At 36.0% G+C, this 16,764-nt stretch overlaps 1 protein-coding gene across 1 annotated transcript in view; it reads left to right on the top strand.

The window, feature by feature from the left end:
- Window positions 1-16,764, top strand: part of CPNE8 (copine 8) — a 203,509-nt gene that overhangs the window by 90,700 nt on the left and 96,045 nt on the right. The window contains exon 7 of the mRNA XM_080812527.1: window positions 10,072-10,135. Coding sequence (XP_080668653.1) covers window positions 10,072-10,135 — 64 coding nt within the window. The remainder of the gene's footprint in view (window positions 1-10,071; window positions 10,136-16,764) is intronic.

Raw genomic sequence — 16,764 nt, 5'->3', positions numbered from 1 at the left:
GAACAAATGAGGCTTAGATAAGCCAAATATTTTTCCCAGAGTCTGGAGAGGAGGGAAGCCAGGAACTGAACTGCTTTTTAAAAATCAGGTTGGATCTCTTCATCATTTTTCAGTTTTTGGTTCACTGAAGAGGAGGGAGGGATTTAGTTCACTTCTAAGCCTCTTGGTTTAGTTGAGCATATGTTTCTTTTTCTGCCTGAACAGCTGCCTCCATCTGAGCCCTGGATTGCACTCCACACAGACTTTCTTAGAGACCATGCTCATAACTTCTGCATCCTCCCCGCCAGGCCCCAGACACACAGCTCTGCCTCTACCTGCGCTGTGGCTCTGCCTCCCATCATGGCACATAATCTTCAAAGACTCTTCTTATACAGCTTCTCAACTAACACTACCTCTTCAATCCACTCTTCATGATTCTACTTAACTGGCTTGTTTGGGGTCCCAGGTACCTCCTGTGTGCCCAATCCACAGGGACTTGCAATTTCTATCTTAGCTGGCCTCTTTGGTGCTATTGACCGCTTCTTGAAACTCCTCTCCCTTTGCTTTCATGACACCATCTCTCCTAGTTTCCCCTTGTGACTCCCTGGATAGTTCTCTTACCCTGCTTCACAGGCCCAGGAATGACCTCAAATTGTACACAAAATGCTGGGTGACATTTTTCTCCTAAAAACGTCTCTGGCTTTTTTTAGAGTCTCACATGTGTCTGTGACTCAGCAAAGTTTAAGACCAACTCCCTGCAGGTATGTTACTCTGGATGATGTCTTCGATGTCCCTGATTTCAGCTGTCACCTCTATACCACTGATGTCCACATCTTATATCAATCATGTTTCTTTTGCTGGCTCTCGATGCCCATGTACAACTGCCTGTTGAACACAGATGTCTCTAAGAAGCCTCAAGCCGAATATGCCCCCAAAGCGAGGTTATCATTTAATATACCAAAACTCCTCCTTCTGTGTCCTCTCTCTGTGATACCACCACTAGGCAGTTTTCTAAGCAAGCCAGTGGGTGTCCTTTTATTCTTTCTCCCTCTCTCCTTTTCTCAGCAGCCATGCTGTCCATCTACACTTCCATCCACTATTTTGCCACAACCCTTCTTTTTTTTTTTTTTTTTAAAGATTTTATTTATTTATTTGACAGAGATCACAAGAGGCAGGCAGAGAGAGAGGAGGAAGCAGGCTCCCTGGCGAGCAGAGAGCCCGACGTGGGGCTGGATCCCAAGACCCTGAGATCATGACCTGAGCCGAAGGCAGAGGCTTAACCCACTGAGCCACCCAGGCGCCCCTGCCACAACCCTTCTTAATCGGACAATGCTTCCTGACTGGCCTTGATTTCTGGAGCTACTGGGTGCATCAGTCCTGTCTGCCTACAGTAGCTCCTCCTGACCTTTTTGGAGTCAGGTCTAAAACTGGGCCCCTTCCTCAGTTCTTTCCCATAACCTTCGGGGGAGAAAACTCAAGTCCACAATAACACTTGAGACCCAGCAGTGTACTTGAATATTCCTAAACACACATTATTCTCTGATCCCTGTGTCTGGAAGGCATTTATGCAATTGGTCTCACTTGCCAATTTGTACGCACCTTGTTGGACACAGTTCCTGTTACCTTCTCTGTGAAATCTCCCTGATCTCTACCAGACTTGCATCAGTACCCATTGTCATTGTACCACCTGCTTATAATATTGACCACCCTTTATTGTTACTACATCAGTATCTGTATCAGTTCTGGCTTCTTTACTCTTTCTACTGAAGCCCTCCCTCTAGGCTACGGGCTATGTCTACTTCAACTGTATCTGTGTCTTGACTGCATAGCACAATGTCTGTAAAAGGGTAAGTACTCAATACGTCTTTTTACAATGATAATATTGCAGAACCCTAGAGAGTCCTAGTTGCCATGGCTTGCATGTAAGTAGGTAACTCTACAAATATTTGTTGCATAAGTAAGCAAATCAATGATACTCTATTTATAATGCGATTCTGTTTGCAGTTCTGTTTTGCAGAGCTAAATAAATGATCTATCTATAGTTATCTTGCTCTTTGGACCTATAAATAATATGAAATGCAAAATTTTATTTTCATTAGTATTTCATAGTCAAGAGGCCAATTTGACTAACATTTTCATATATTAGTACCATAAGATTAAGAAATATAATCATATGAATAATTCATTTTGGGATTAAGGAATTCATCTAGTAATAAAGACGAAAACATAGTTTCATGTTAGGTTGACTTCCTATATTAAACCATTAATGTTGATGAATAACAAATAGAATTTTTACATGTTTATTTCTGCATCATATATCTTTTGTATTTCACTACAGGGGCAAGTGGCAGTCGATTATTTGTATAATTTCCTCCCCGCCAAGCTCTGAGTCATTTCTTCCTCACAATTCAAGTGTGAACAGAATTCTCATATATGAATAACTTAAGTGTTACCAGATTTTAGTGTAATATCACATAAATACTTCATTGTGCCACTGGGTAACTTCAAGTATTACATTAATTTTTTTAATTTAATTTTTAAAAAGGAGTTAGTTCAGTTTGTTTTGAGTTGCTCTTGGTCCAATTGAAATATATTGGCTTAACATGGAAAGAGGTGTTGATTTATCCTTTATCCAGTTAGGAACTAGCTCTTTTTTTTTTTTTAATTATTTATTTTTTATTTTTTTTTATAAACATATAATGTATTATTAGCCCCAGGGGTACAGGTCTGTGAGTCTCCAGGTTTACAAACTTCACAGCATTCACCATAGCACATACCCTCCCCAGTGTCCATAACCCAACCACCCTCTCCCTACTCCCCTTCCCCAGGAACTAGCTCTTATTAGAGCCTGTGTCCTTTCTCCAACCCCTTCGAATTTGGGGATTTATTATCACAGTTAAGATTAGTCTATACGAGGATGCCTGGGTGGTTCAGTCCATTAAGCGTCTGCCTTTGGCTCAGGTCATGATCCCGGGGTCCTGGGATCGAGTTCCACATCAGGCTACTTGTGCAGCTTGGAGCCTTCTTCTCTCTCTGCCTGCCGCTCCCTCTGCTTGTGCTCACTCTCTCTTTCTCTCTCTCTCTGTCAAATAAATAAATAAAATCTTAAAAAAAAAAAAAAGACTACTCCATACATGGAAAAAAAAAACAACCCAACAACAAAATAGTCCATTTGTGAAGCTGGCATATTTGTATTGAGGATTATCTCTTAATTCCATTACCCTCACAGGTGAAACACTTATGAGTTTCCATTCTGCCCTTTTAGCTGCCCAACGTTTTGTATCATGGACTATTTTTTCATATTTTATCACCTCCTTCCCTCTCCCTGCCCTCAATCAGTGAACGTGCTGCATCCTGTTACCTTCCCCCCACTTATCAAAGAGCTAGAATAATTACCAAATCAGTACTAAGTTTGAACAGAAGGCATGCCACTGGTTTGATTTGTTAGTCTCTTGTACAACCACATTCAGTTATATTATTTAGCTGGGGGCTTCTGAAATAACTCTCTTAAATGAAATGCAGTTCAGCAAATGCTTAGAGAACATCAGTATCACGTGTCTTTAGGTATAGACATGGAGAGATGACCACGCATAATCCCTCCCCTTCTGAGACTCTCTGTTTTTGTGCATAATACATGTAAGCACATAGTCATAACTATAATGCATTGAATACTTGCTCTGTGCTATGTTTAGACACATTTATTAACTGCATTATTACCTTGATTTCTCAGATGAGGAGACTGAGTTTCAAAAAGATTGAACAACTTGCTCAAGGTCACAGTCATTAACTGATGTACCTGGGATGTAAACTCAGCTTTGTGTTACTCTTCAGATGTAGTGCCTTTGTCTAGGTCTCATTGTATCCCAGAAGGAGTATCTAAAGGCAGAGATGTAGGAGGAATCAACTCGAGTTATGGGAGTCAGAGAAGCAGCATTTGAGTTGGGCTTTGAGAAATGAAATGTTCACCAGGTAAACAGTCTAAAAATGAATAAGAGATCCTAAAAATTTTAAACATTGAGAAAGGCTGCTGAAGGAGATCTCTTAAGGCAGGAAGCATTTTAAATTACTGAAGATATAACTCTTTAGTGATATGACTTATTACTTTCAGCTCAGCACAAGCAGATTAATTTTCAGAAAAAATATTAAGCCTGATAAGAGCTCCTTCATAATGTCATTAAATGTGAAGTTTCATTTTTCAGGTTTTCAACTTATATAACTGAAATTATACTGTGTATATTTTCCTAGGACTTGATTTTTTGCTTGAAATTGTTTGTGATAACCATCTATGTAATGTGTAATGTGTGGATGTATGATGCTGTCCTTGACTCATTTATTTCATTACTGTATCAGTTTTGTGAATTACAAACAGATTTACCTAGTATTAAGTCACTGGAGTTTTTTGTAGCTTCTAGTTTTGTTTTGTTTTAATATAAGCAGTGCTACAATAAAACTTATGACTCCTAATTGTATATAAAATATAAAATTATTTGCATATAAAAGTTTTTTTTTTCTTCTTACTCTATGCCTAGGAATGAAATTCTGGGGTCATAAGGTAGGTACAGTATGGAAGGGAGAATTTTCGTCCCCATGACCTTGCTGTCTAGTGTCACACCTGTGGTCATGTTACTTATGTGGCAAGAGGAATTTTGTAGATGTAGTTAAAATTACTAATCAGCTGACCTTAAGATATGAAGATTATCATGAATTATCTAAGTAGGGTCATTGTAATCACATGTGCCTTTAACAACAGAAGCAAAAAAAAAAGGCAAAGATAAAAGTAAAAACGTAAAAGCAAGCAAAATTCAGAACAGGAAATGACAGAGATGCAGCTGATGGGAGTTATTGAACTTTTCAAAAAAAAAAAAGCAACTGTTTTTGTGTGTGTGTCTTTTTTCTATTCTCCATTTTCTTTATCTCTGATCTAATCTTTATATTTCCTTACTTCTGGTACCTTGGAGTTTACTTTGTTCTTGTTTTTCCAGTTCTTTGAGGTATAAAGTCATGTTGTTCATTTCTAGTCTTTTTTTTTAAATTTTTTAAATCTATGCATTTACAATTATAAACTCCCTCTTGGCACTGCCTTCATTGTGTCCCATATGTTTTAGTTTGTTGTATTTTCATTTTCATTGTTTCAAGGTATTTTCTAATTTCTTTCATGACTTTTTTTGACCCATTAGTTTAAGGATATGTTGTTTAATTTCTATATATTAGTTAATTTCCAATTTTCCTTCCACGGTTCTTTGAATTTCATTCCATTGTCATTAGAAAATATATGTTGTATAATTTCAAGCTGCTTGAATTTGTTAAGGCTTGTTTTGTGACCTAATACGTAGTCTCTCCTGGAGAATGTTCCATGTGCACTTGAGAAGAAGTCTGTTCTGTTGTTAATTGGATGGAGTGTGCCCTTTAGGTCCATTAGGTCCAATTGGTCTGTAATGTTGTCCAGGTCCTCTATTTCTTTATTGTCGGTCTAGTTGTTCTATCCATTATCAAAAGTGGAGTGTTAAAGTGTCTTACTATTAGTGTGTTGCTGTTGCATTATATTTTATTAACACACTGCTGGATTTTTGTTTAATACTGTTTTGTTTATATTTTTTGCATACAAAATACTAAACTAGTAGAATACCACAGGTTTGTTTTTTTATTGTGCAATTCTAAGTGTTCTTTCTTGCCTGCTATTCCTTATTTTAATAGTGAGTTTTCAGAAATGTCTTAAAAATTACATTTTGTCAGTGGCATCCCGGTGGATCAGTTGGTTAAGTGTCTGCCTTTGGCTCAGATCATGATCTCAGGGTCCTGGGACAGAGCCCAGCATCAGGCTCCCTGCTCAGTGGGAGTTTGCTTCTACCTCTTTCTCTGCCCTTCCCCCTGCTCATGTGTTTTCTCTCTCAAATAAATAAATAAAGTCTTTAAAAAAATTATCTTTCATCATTAATTTCTAACTTGAATTTTTTTGGTCAATAAATGTGAAATACCTTAGTAAATATTCTATGACATAGTATATGGTCAATTTTAGTAAATGTTCCATAAATTTAAGAAAGATTTTGGAGAATGAATAGAAATTGCTGAGATAAAAAAGTGGCCTCGAGGGGTTGGTAGGGTGAGTATTCCAGGTTAAGTCAGGGAGAAATGAGACATCTGTTTTGGATTCAAGGAAGAAAAAGCATGGCTCTGTTGAAAAATGGCAGAAAAGATGAAATTAGAGATTTCAGAAAAGATGAAATTAGAGATCCTTTATTTTATAAAGGATATTATGTCTTAATCAGTTTGAAATTATCGTAGGATCTGTGTAAAGCCGCTGGAAGATGGAAGGCTTCATGATTAGAATTCATGATCAAATCAGTCTGGCATCGATACAGGGTATAAATTAAAGGAGTACCAGATTGAGGCCAGTTAGAAATGAGAAATCCAAGCAAAAGTGTAAAGGTATGAACTAAGGCAGTGCTAGAGGTAATGGAGAAGTATTAAGAGATAATGGGAAAATGTTACATTTAGGGAAAAAACAGTAAAAAGAAACCAAACAAAACCCTGACTGCATCAACAAAACACAAAATCAAATCAAACAAAATTAAACCACCTAGTCTCTCCAGAGGCCATTTATTCTTCATGTGTCAGTTTTAGAAAGAATTATTCATCTTTAATAATTCTCTTGAGATGTATCTTCAGCTTCTTGGTGATGAGTTCTATTCTTATTATGGGTTGCAAAATATAATAGAAGAATATGAGTCTGTGAAATTATTTTCAAAATTGGCTTTTTTGGGTAACTTTCTTTTTTGGTATTATTTCAGTTATACAGAAAATTGACTAGAATAGTACCAGAAACTTCCGGATACCCTTTAACCCAGAATTTTTACTTTCAACAGATGTTGACTTTGTCCCAATTGCTTTATCATTTTCTCCCCCACTTTTTCCCCTCTCATCCCCCTCTCCCATATTCTAGTTCTGAGAGTAAGTTGGAGACATTGTGTCCCCTTTCCTCTAAATTCTTGAGTGTGTATTTCTTACCAAGGAGTTGATGATCAAAATCAGGAAATTTCACAATGATACCCTGATGTTATCTAATCCATACTCCATATTAAAATTTCAACAATTGTCCCAATAATATCCATTGTAGCTATTTTCCCCCAGTCTAAAATTCAGTCAAGAATCATACATTGAACATAGTTGTCCTGATTTTAGTGTCTTTTAATCTGAAACAGTTCTTTAGCCTATCTTTTCTTTCCTCATGTTGTTTTTAATAAGCTTTTTACTTTAGAATAGGTTTAGATTTAAAGAAAAGTTACAAAGGTAGTATAGGGAGCTGTTACATATTCCTTACCCAGTTTCTCCTAACATTAATGTCTTACATTCCCAATGCACATTTGTCACGACTAGTAAACCAACATTGATACATTACAGTTAACTAACTCCAGACTGTATTTGAATTTTAGTCTTTTTTTTTTTTTTTCCCACTAGTGTACCTTTTCGTCTTACACATTTCTATTCAGGATACCACATTGCATTTAGTCATCTTGTCTCTCAGTATCTTTTATTTTGTGACAAATTTCTTAGTCTTTCCATGTTTGGGATGACGTTGACAGTTTTGGGAAGTATTAGCAGATATTTTGTAGAATGCCCCTTAGTTTGGGATTGTTTTTCTAATGTTTTTGTCATGATTAGATTGGAGTTGTAGGTCTGGAGGGAAAGGCCACAAAGGTGAAGTATCTTCATTACATTATATCAACGGTACATGAAATCAGGATGACTTACAGGTATTGATATTAACTATACTAACTGGCCAGGGTAGTGTTCGCCAGGTTAAAATGGTCAGCATATGCTACACATATCCTTTTGTAGTATTGTGAGTTTTTTATGTTTTAGAGCTATAATGTCAAATGTGTAGAATTTTGAGATCATTATATCTTCCTAATTAATTGAAACTTTTTCTTAATTACATAAGCAGTCTTTTAAAATTTCTAGCAGTCTTTTAAAATTTAAAATCTGTATGTTTGCTATTATTGTCAGTCCACTGGTTTTCAGTGGGTTTAGTTTTTTTCCCCCTTCATATATCTTTGCATTCTTTTCTTTTGAACTTTCTAAGTCCTTAAATTTTGATGTTTATTGTAAATAGCACATGGATGACTTGTAGGTCCCGCCAAAGTGAATGTTTATTTCGAATTCATGCTATAATCAAGTAACGTAGTCATTGTGATCCAACCTTTATGTTGTGTATTAGTCATTTATTGAATTCTCTACCTTGTGAGTCTCTCCCTCCCCTCCTTTTTTTGGTCTCTCATTTTTATCTCCTAAGGTGCCATAAAAAAACAATCCCATAATCAAATTCTGCAGGATTACCCCTTCTTGTCTTTCTGGTTTTCCATCTTCAGCTTTAGATCAGTCCTTACTTGTTGCCCAGTAATTAGAACATTTATTAAGACATTTTGGCAAATTTTATTCAGCATTTTGAAGTACTGAAAGTACATGTTCAGTCAGGGTGTTTAGTTTGTCATAAGGTTAAAAATGTAAATCTTGAGATTGTCAAATAGAAAGAAGAAAATAAAAGGTATAGGTAGATTAGAGTGATTAAGATGGCTGCAAGGATGCTAAAAATGGTATATATAATATTCCAAAGAAAAACATGCAAGGATAAATTACTTGATCTTTTAGTTGTAAAGACCTGGAGAAAATAGAAGATCCTGACATGTACGGTTACCCTAGCAGGGAGCAAAAATATAGAGAAAACAAAACTTTGTGTTAGGAAGTTTCCTGCATAAGCTATGAGATGACATTTTTATCTCAAGACCCAATGGTGCTCTTCAGAAGAAAATATTATAATAGGAAGAAAGGATTGTGGAGTTTTACAATAATTATAATTTTATATTGATACATTTATAGCTCAGATATTTTAATTTTTCATTCTTTTACCCTCTTCCCAGTCATGATAACTAAAGAGTCCAGTCCCTTTACCCATGGAGAATAGGGGTTATGTTTTGATGCATACACGCTGACATAGATTGTCAGAAATGAGTTATATTTTTGGAGACAAACATACTTGTTGGGCTCTAATTCCACAACTTGTAGGTCTCAGGATGAACTGAAGGGTCTGTGAACTGGGACTTAAAATGGGACAAAAGAAGCATGACATGTACCGTGAGAGCATTGGGATTTTCTTTGGAGGATTCTCATGGACTTGTCTCTGTATTCCCTCATGTAAAGCTGGGAACCACATACACACCTTGTATTTTCCTGGTGGACTTTGCCCTTGGTGTCAGTTGGAGTCTCTATGAACATAAGTATACCAAACACATGTAAAAAGAAAAATGTGTGGAAGTTTTACTTTCTTTAATTTTTTCTTATGTATTGTATGTTTTCATTATATTTGGAGCACCTGCTATGTGTAGACATTTAACTCTGTTGGCTCACAAGAGGTCTATGTCGTGAATTTTACCCTTACAGAGGTTATAATCAACTTGAAAAAAGAAAGGGAAAAAATACGTGATTGTAACAAGTTAGGGGTAATTAAATGCTAAGTGCCATAAGAATGCAGTGAAGGCTGAACTTTATATGAGGTTGACTAGGATGAAGTTTCCTGGAACAAATGGAATGTTATCTGGAGATATGGAAGGTTTGCGGTGATACAGGGAACAGTTAGTGTGCTGAGGTATATCAGTGAATGGGAATGCCCACAAAAAAGAAATAAGCACAAATAAGTAACCATGTTGATGAAAGGAGAAAGAACTGTTGAAAACCAAGATTAGGAATAGGTTTTTATCGCATAATGGAAATTTTAGAACCCATGGAGAAAATTTTATTATATTGTAGATATTATATAATATTATACATATTACATACGGTAGACAATATGAAGCTCTTGACAGTTCTTGGACAGAGCTCTGACATGTTGAAAGTAATCAAAGTTTACCTTCATTAGGAAATGTGGGTCCATAGGATAAACTCAAGGTTGAAACTACGAATATATTTTGTTAGGAAAGAGCCCACCAAATAGTAGTATGCTCTTTATTTGATTCCATAAAAATGAAATGTATAATACTAGTTTATATCATAAATATTCATATAAATTATTAATATATATAAATATATTTTTTATTATAGAGGAATTCCAGGGAGGAAATGTGGTACAATCATACTTACAGCAGAGGAATTAAACTGTTGTAGGGTAAGTAAATACTTCTTTGATTTGAAAAGATTTCCAACCTTTTTAAAAGCTGTTTCTGAAACTATGCTTAAATGATTGATTCTTGAGTAATTTTGGCAAAAAAATAATTAAGACTATATTATATAATTTTCTAATCTATAAAATATCACTTTAGATACTTAGTTATTTTAGATAGACTACATTTGTAGTCCAAAAAGGATATCAGTTATTTTAACAGTCTTATTAAGGAATAGAAATTATTAAAATATAACCTAATATTAGTATTATTTGGGAGGGGGCTTTAATACTAGGAATTATCAGTTGTACCAATCAGTTAAATTCTTGCAAAATTTTGAAGATGAAGTGTGGTTTTCTAGGAGTACTTCTAGTCACCTAACTTAAGTCCTTTTGCCTAGTATACTTGTTTTTATAGTTCTAATTGAATTAATTCAGGATTTATATAAGCTCCCATCTTTTGTTAGCTTGGGAGGCTCACATCTGAGGAAAGGACCAGCTACCACTCCAGCTAGGAATATGATGACATAGAGTGCATACTCATTATTTTTAGAGGATGGCTATTTTTAGTTGTGATTTGCTGATACAGCCATTGACTCATGTTCAGTGATTTTACTGTCATCAAGAAATGAGGTGATGGCTGTGACACTCCACACTGGAAGTAGTGATAGCTCTCTGAATCTGAAGTCGATATTGTTTATTTAATGTGGCCCGGCAGGTCCCTGGGAACTGTTATTTCTAGGGGGGATAAAAGAAGTTTTCCCTGAGTTAAATCTCTAAGGGTCTTTATTTTCAATTTCAGCTTCATGATTTTAAGAACAGAAGTTCCTGAAGAATACTAAAAACTTAATACTGTGACATTGGCTATAGTTTTCATTTGGGGAACAGTTATTTAATATCTGAGTATGTAACTTGAATCTCTAGAGTATTTTCTTTAAGGACAGTTACCATGGCTTTCTATACATAATATATTTCTGGGACACTGTGGGCAGAAGTCTGCCTGATACTACTTGCCCTCAAATGCTGGAAACTGGGATTTCTTTGGGGTGGGGGGTGATCAGTGAGATAACAAAAGGAAAGTATAGTAACAGTGTTGTGAAGATGATGAAGCAAAAATACTAGAATTTAAGTAGTTAAAATGCATTTAAATTGATGCCCTTCTTCTTCCTCCATTGTCTGTGCACCTGTGGGAAGATCTGGCCACCCCAGTCTCAGTGTTCTCCTGTGTAAAATGTCCAGGACCTACTCACAGTTAGAATGCCATTAAACAGAGTTGAGTTTGGGATTTGCTATGAATTTGTAGTTTGTCTTACCAAATCACTTGACCCTTCCGTTTCACTTTCCATATTTGCAAGGGGGAGAAAAAAAACCAGACATGTGAACCAGTCACTAGAATACTTGAAAAAATTCTCCCGGGTCTGCTAATTAAGCACCATAACATTAAATCTGAAAATACAGTGTATATGAAAGCATTTTACATATACTAAGAATACAACACAGTACAGAAATATTACCTACCATCTTTTTTTGTTGTTAAAATGGCACAATGATTTCTTAGCATTATATCATCTAATCATCTTTTGTACTTCGTGTCTCTAAATTTATATATATATATATATATATATATATAAAATATGTGTTTAATATAGTGAGGGAAGGAAGAGAAAAAGAAGTTCATGGTCAATAAGATACATGTTCCTTGTGTTGACATTAACATGCTGTTTTGTCAGGCTCTTGACACTCAGGTGATTTTATGTAAATATGCCAATGAACGCATTATTTTTAGTTCTATTTCAAAATAGAACCAAGTTACCAAGGGCATAGATTGAGTATGGCCAGGTTGCATCTTAAATATCTTCCACTTTGAATTCTATTGTTTTGCTCAGAAGAGCAGGAAAGAACAGGAATGTTTCCATGCAAATGAAGTAGAATCTGTTACTTACTAATTACTTACCACTCTTTCTACTACTAAAACTTCTAAAAGTAGTAGAAAGTGGATAATTCTAAAATATCTGGAATTATTATTTAATAAGTAAATACATATTTATTATACTTAATAATTACACATCTAATATTTTAAAAATATTGTTTAAATCATGACTTACATTCACTTAGGTGTAGTATGTTCTCATTCTTAGCTACAGCCTTATTGATAACGAGCATCATTAAGACAGATAAACCTTGAAATAATATTTCAAAGCAGTGTTCATAGTTACTTTGGAAGAGACAGTGCCTTTTATTTATTTTTATTTTTTTTTTTAAAGATTTTATTTATTTATTTCAGACATCACAAGTAGGCAGAGAGGCAGACAGACAGGGAGAGGAGGAGGAAGCAGGCTCCCTGCTGACTGGAGAGCCCGATGTGGGGCTCGATCCCAGGACCCCAGGATCATGACCTGAGCCAATGGCAGAGGCTTTAACCCACTGAGCCACCCAGATGCCCCAAAACAGTGCCTTTTAAATGCACATTTAGGGGGACCTTGAAAATATCAGGCATTATCACTTAGAATCTTGAATGAAGTAATTTTACTTCACATTTAACATCCTGATGGATTTTTTTCCTTTAAAATACATTGTTATTAACTTGAGCTTAAGCTTTTTAAAATCAGGACACCTAAATTTCAGTCTTGTCTCTTTCAGTATTCAGCTGAGTGAGGTTATAGTCTTGGAGCTTTAATTTCTGCATTTGTAAAATGCTAGAAGTCTTCATATATTCCCCAGATCATTACTTTGCAGAATAAAAAAGGGGCAGCATTGGAGAGATATGTAAATTAGACATTTGTACAAATATTAGTGTAATAATTTTAATAATCTCAACCTAGTATTACATAGTTTATTTCAAATGCAACTTCTGTAATATATCTAGTCAAATGCCAGCATATGAGTTAATGTTATTTTGAAGTTCTATCAGGATTGTTTGTTCACTTGGTATTTTAAAAAGTAGCTTGAGGGGCGCCTGGGTGGCTCAGTGGGTTAAAGCCTCTGCCTTCGGCTCGGGTCATGATCTCAGGGTCCTGGGATCGAGCCCCGCATCGGGCTCTCTGCTCAGCGGGGAGCCTGCTTCCTCCTCTCTCTCTCTCTGCCTGCCTGCATATCTGTGATCTCTGTCTGTCAAATAAATAAATAAAATCTTTAAAAAAAAAAAAAAAAAAAAAAAAAAAAAGTAGCTTGAGATTATCCGCAAATAATATTTTTCTTTTGGTTGATTGATTTCACAATATTCATAAAACATACAAAGTACTAGTCCCTGAAATGGATGCTTGGAATACAATGGTGAGAAAAAACAACAAAAAACAACCCTGGTCCTTGTCTTAAATGAACAAGTAGTTTGTGGGAAGGATAGACATTAATTAGATGACTGTGTAGGTAAATATATACTGAGTGATCAAATACAAGAGAGTATAATGGAGAGTCCAATTTATATTGGGGAGGGGGTCACTGCAGATCTCTGAGAAAGTAACATTTAAGCTGAACCCTAGAATTCCATTGGAATGCACAGCTTGCATAAGGTAGTGAGGAGGGAAAGAATTGTGTCTGGTGTGTGGTGGCCAGGGGCTAAGAAGAAGAGATGATTGAGACAAAACTTTGCAGGATAAAGGTGGAAAAGGCTGCTCAGGGCCCATTTGGTACTGAACTTTGTAGATCACGTTAATGATTCTATGTTTATCCTAAAGACAAGAGGAAGCCTAGAAGCATTTTAATTATGAACAGTATTATTTCTTTTATGTTTTGAGAACATTACAGTGTCTGCTGAATGTAAGTGAGTTGGATAATTGCAAGAGTAGAAGGAGGAGAAAGAAATACATGCTACTGTGAGGGAGAGGGAGGTCGGACTAAGGTGATGCCAGTGTAGCCAGAGTGAAGATTGGAGAACTATCTTAGAGGTACAGTGGTGTGACTTGGTTTAGATAAAGGGTCAAGAAAAGAAAGGAGTCAAGGACTGCTTCCTTGAGCACTTTGGGTGGATGAATATCACTAATGGAGCTGGGAAAATTGCAAGAGAATCAAGTTGGATTTGAATTAGTTAGTGTTAGGTCCCCCCAAAATTGGGTACCCCAATAATGGGTCCGTGACTAAAGAGTGAGACTGATACAAAGCGAAGGTCAAGCAAAGCTTTATTTCACGCCAAGCATCAAGAATCAGACCAACCGTCAAACAGACGGGTCGGGGCCGCCCCTTACAGAGGACGACCCCTCCCTGCTTTCCAGACTAACTTTTATAGAGCAAAGGCCATGTGGTTGGGCCTGGCCACACACAGGTGGCCAATGAGATTGTAACACACACAGGAAACTCCACAGTGATGCTAGGTGACCAGTTGAATTACAATGTACCCTAGTAGACATTTGAACCAGCCTATCACCTACTTCAGAATTGGTGACCAAAAGGTGCCCAAAGGGCGGGACCCACACTCCTTGGTAGCTAGGAGACAGTATGCGCCCCCACTGATTGAATACCTCCACCTGGCCTGACCCACCCTTGTATTTGGACTTTGTTACCTGGGACTGGTTTCCCGGACTTGCTTTTAAATACGTTCCCTGGCAGGGTGGGGCGGGGGCAAGGTCAATTTAAGGTTTACAACAAAATGGCAGTTCAGCCGGGGTGGGGCCGCTCTGGTTGAATAGGCCCTTACCGTTAGAAGTGCCTGTGAAGCATTTGAGTGGATTTCTACCATTGCAAGTTTGTAATACTGGTGTGGAGTATTGAAGAAAGATCTTAAAATCCTCTCAGGTGGCATTAAGCACAAGAAGTTTAAAAAAAAAAAATCTTTGCAATGATGCTTATGCATTTCTAAAAGTAGGTAAATGCTTGTCTTTCCTCCACAGAAAGTAGATTTCATTTGTGCTAGATACAGATGGAATTCCTGCTAAGTTCCTAACTTGGATAATTGCAAAAAATATTTCCCCTAGGTTTGTATAATTTAGTACATTGAAGGCAATCTTTATTTTTTATTTTTAATTAATTACTTGTTTTGCAAGTCTTAAGGAATATAATTTGAAAAATTACAACTTGGTACTATGTTTACCAGTGATGAAAATTTGTTTTAATAATATTTACTTTCTGTGAAGATTTACTCACAATCAATTTGAAATATGTACATTTCAATAATCTCTTATGTACTTTGAATATATCAGAGTGTTTTTTGTAGTTTGTGTTCTGGTCTGTGTGCTTTGGGAAAATGTCTTACAGTAGTGATTTTTTTTTTTTTTTTTCCTGTAGCAAAGACAATGTCCTTGTCCTGTGTTCTTAGAAAACTATTCTCTCTTAAGGCCATTTTAATAAATGTGAAGGTGAAAGGGCATTCAAACCAAACCAAAACAAAGAAATCAAAACCAGTCCTTCTCTCTCAGTTTTGCTCTGATTTTATAGTTTGTTAGGGTGATTTTCTCACTGCTTCCTTAAAGAAGAGTATAGAAATTTACTATCTTTCAACCTCAAATTTGAAAAGTGATCATGATTGAAAAGCTGAGGTGATGGTGGGGTCCATATTTTTCTTGCCTCTGTTCTTTTAATTTTCTTTAGAATGTATGTTGGTCGCTATGCCTGTTCAGAAAGTGAACTCTATAATGAGTGTTCCTCTGGCAGAGGTTACTCCATCTGTGTAGTAACACAATTACAATACACTACATCTTTATAGCTAAATACAAAAGTAAATTATACTATACCAATGCTTTGAAAACCAGAAATCTAGACCTGTGAATCTCTCCAAGGGCAGAGATGTCTTCTTCATCTTTCTATTCCCAGATTCTAGCCTGAGTATTGCTTCAGAAATGTTTGCTAAGTAAGTATACGAAAGAATGCGTGAAAAAGAGAAATAGTGTTCTCTGGTGTCGTGTTCCAGAAATGCTAAAAGGAAATAATGAAAACTTTAGTTGGATTTTTAAGTACTGCTGGACTCTCCAAAACAAAAAAAAAAAAGTGGTGATTAAGAGAGTGCTTTTTTAAGTCATTCTTAACAGTTTCATCAAATAGCATTTAAAACTGCAACCTCTTAATTGACTCTGAATTACTTTGACCCCCCATCTCTTTCCAAAATTGTCAGTTAAAAAAAATCCAAAATACTGATTTTAATTGTTAAACTACTGTATATTTCCTGCTTTTTAAAGGTGCTCGTCCTATGTAATTGAATAATGTTTAACTTCTTAGTTAATGATACTCCAACTTGTTTACTTATAAGCTAACCTCTGTAGCCTATGAGTGCTTAAATATATACACCCATAAAATGATGGATTTGGCATAATAATTAACATCCGAATATGTAATTACACTACAGATAAGCAGGGAAGTGTTTTACTTTCCTTGAAGCCCCATGTGATAGAATTATTAAGACTTTGTGACGCACTTGTGTATAGTTAAAAAGGAACCCTTTTCCCCCCACTAGATTGCAAGCTGTATGGTCAGTCTGGATCTGTCTTGTACCTTATCTAGTGAGCAAAGTTATCTTAACATGTAATACATGATAGATATGTAATAGATGCTTAGTAATTATTTCCGGAGAAATTAACAAACAGTTGTGCTCTAAAAATGTGTACTTGAATAACTGAAGATAGGAATGAAAATCTCGTATTGTATAATTTTGAATACCTATAGTCATCTACTTAATGTCATTTTTTCCACGGAAAAATGTTAGAGGTTTT

This window comes from Martes martes (assembly GCF_963455335.1).
Source record: "Martes martes genome assembly, chromosome: 8".
Classification (NCBI taxonomy): domain Eukaryota; kingdom Metazoa; phylum Chordata; class Mammalia; order Carnivora; family Mustelidae; genus Martes; species Martes martes.
Note: the sequence above shows the minus strand (reverse complement) of the source record. Positions and strands in the feature narration are given on the sequence as shown.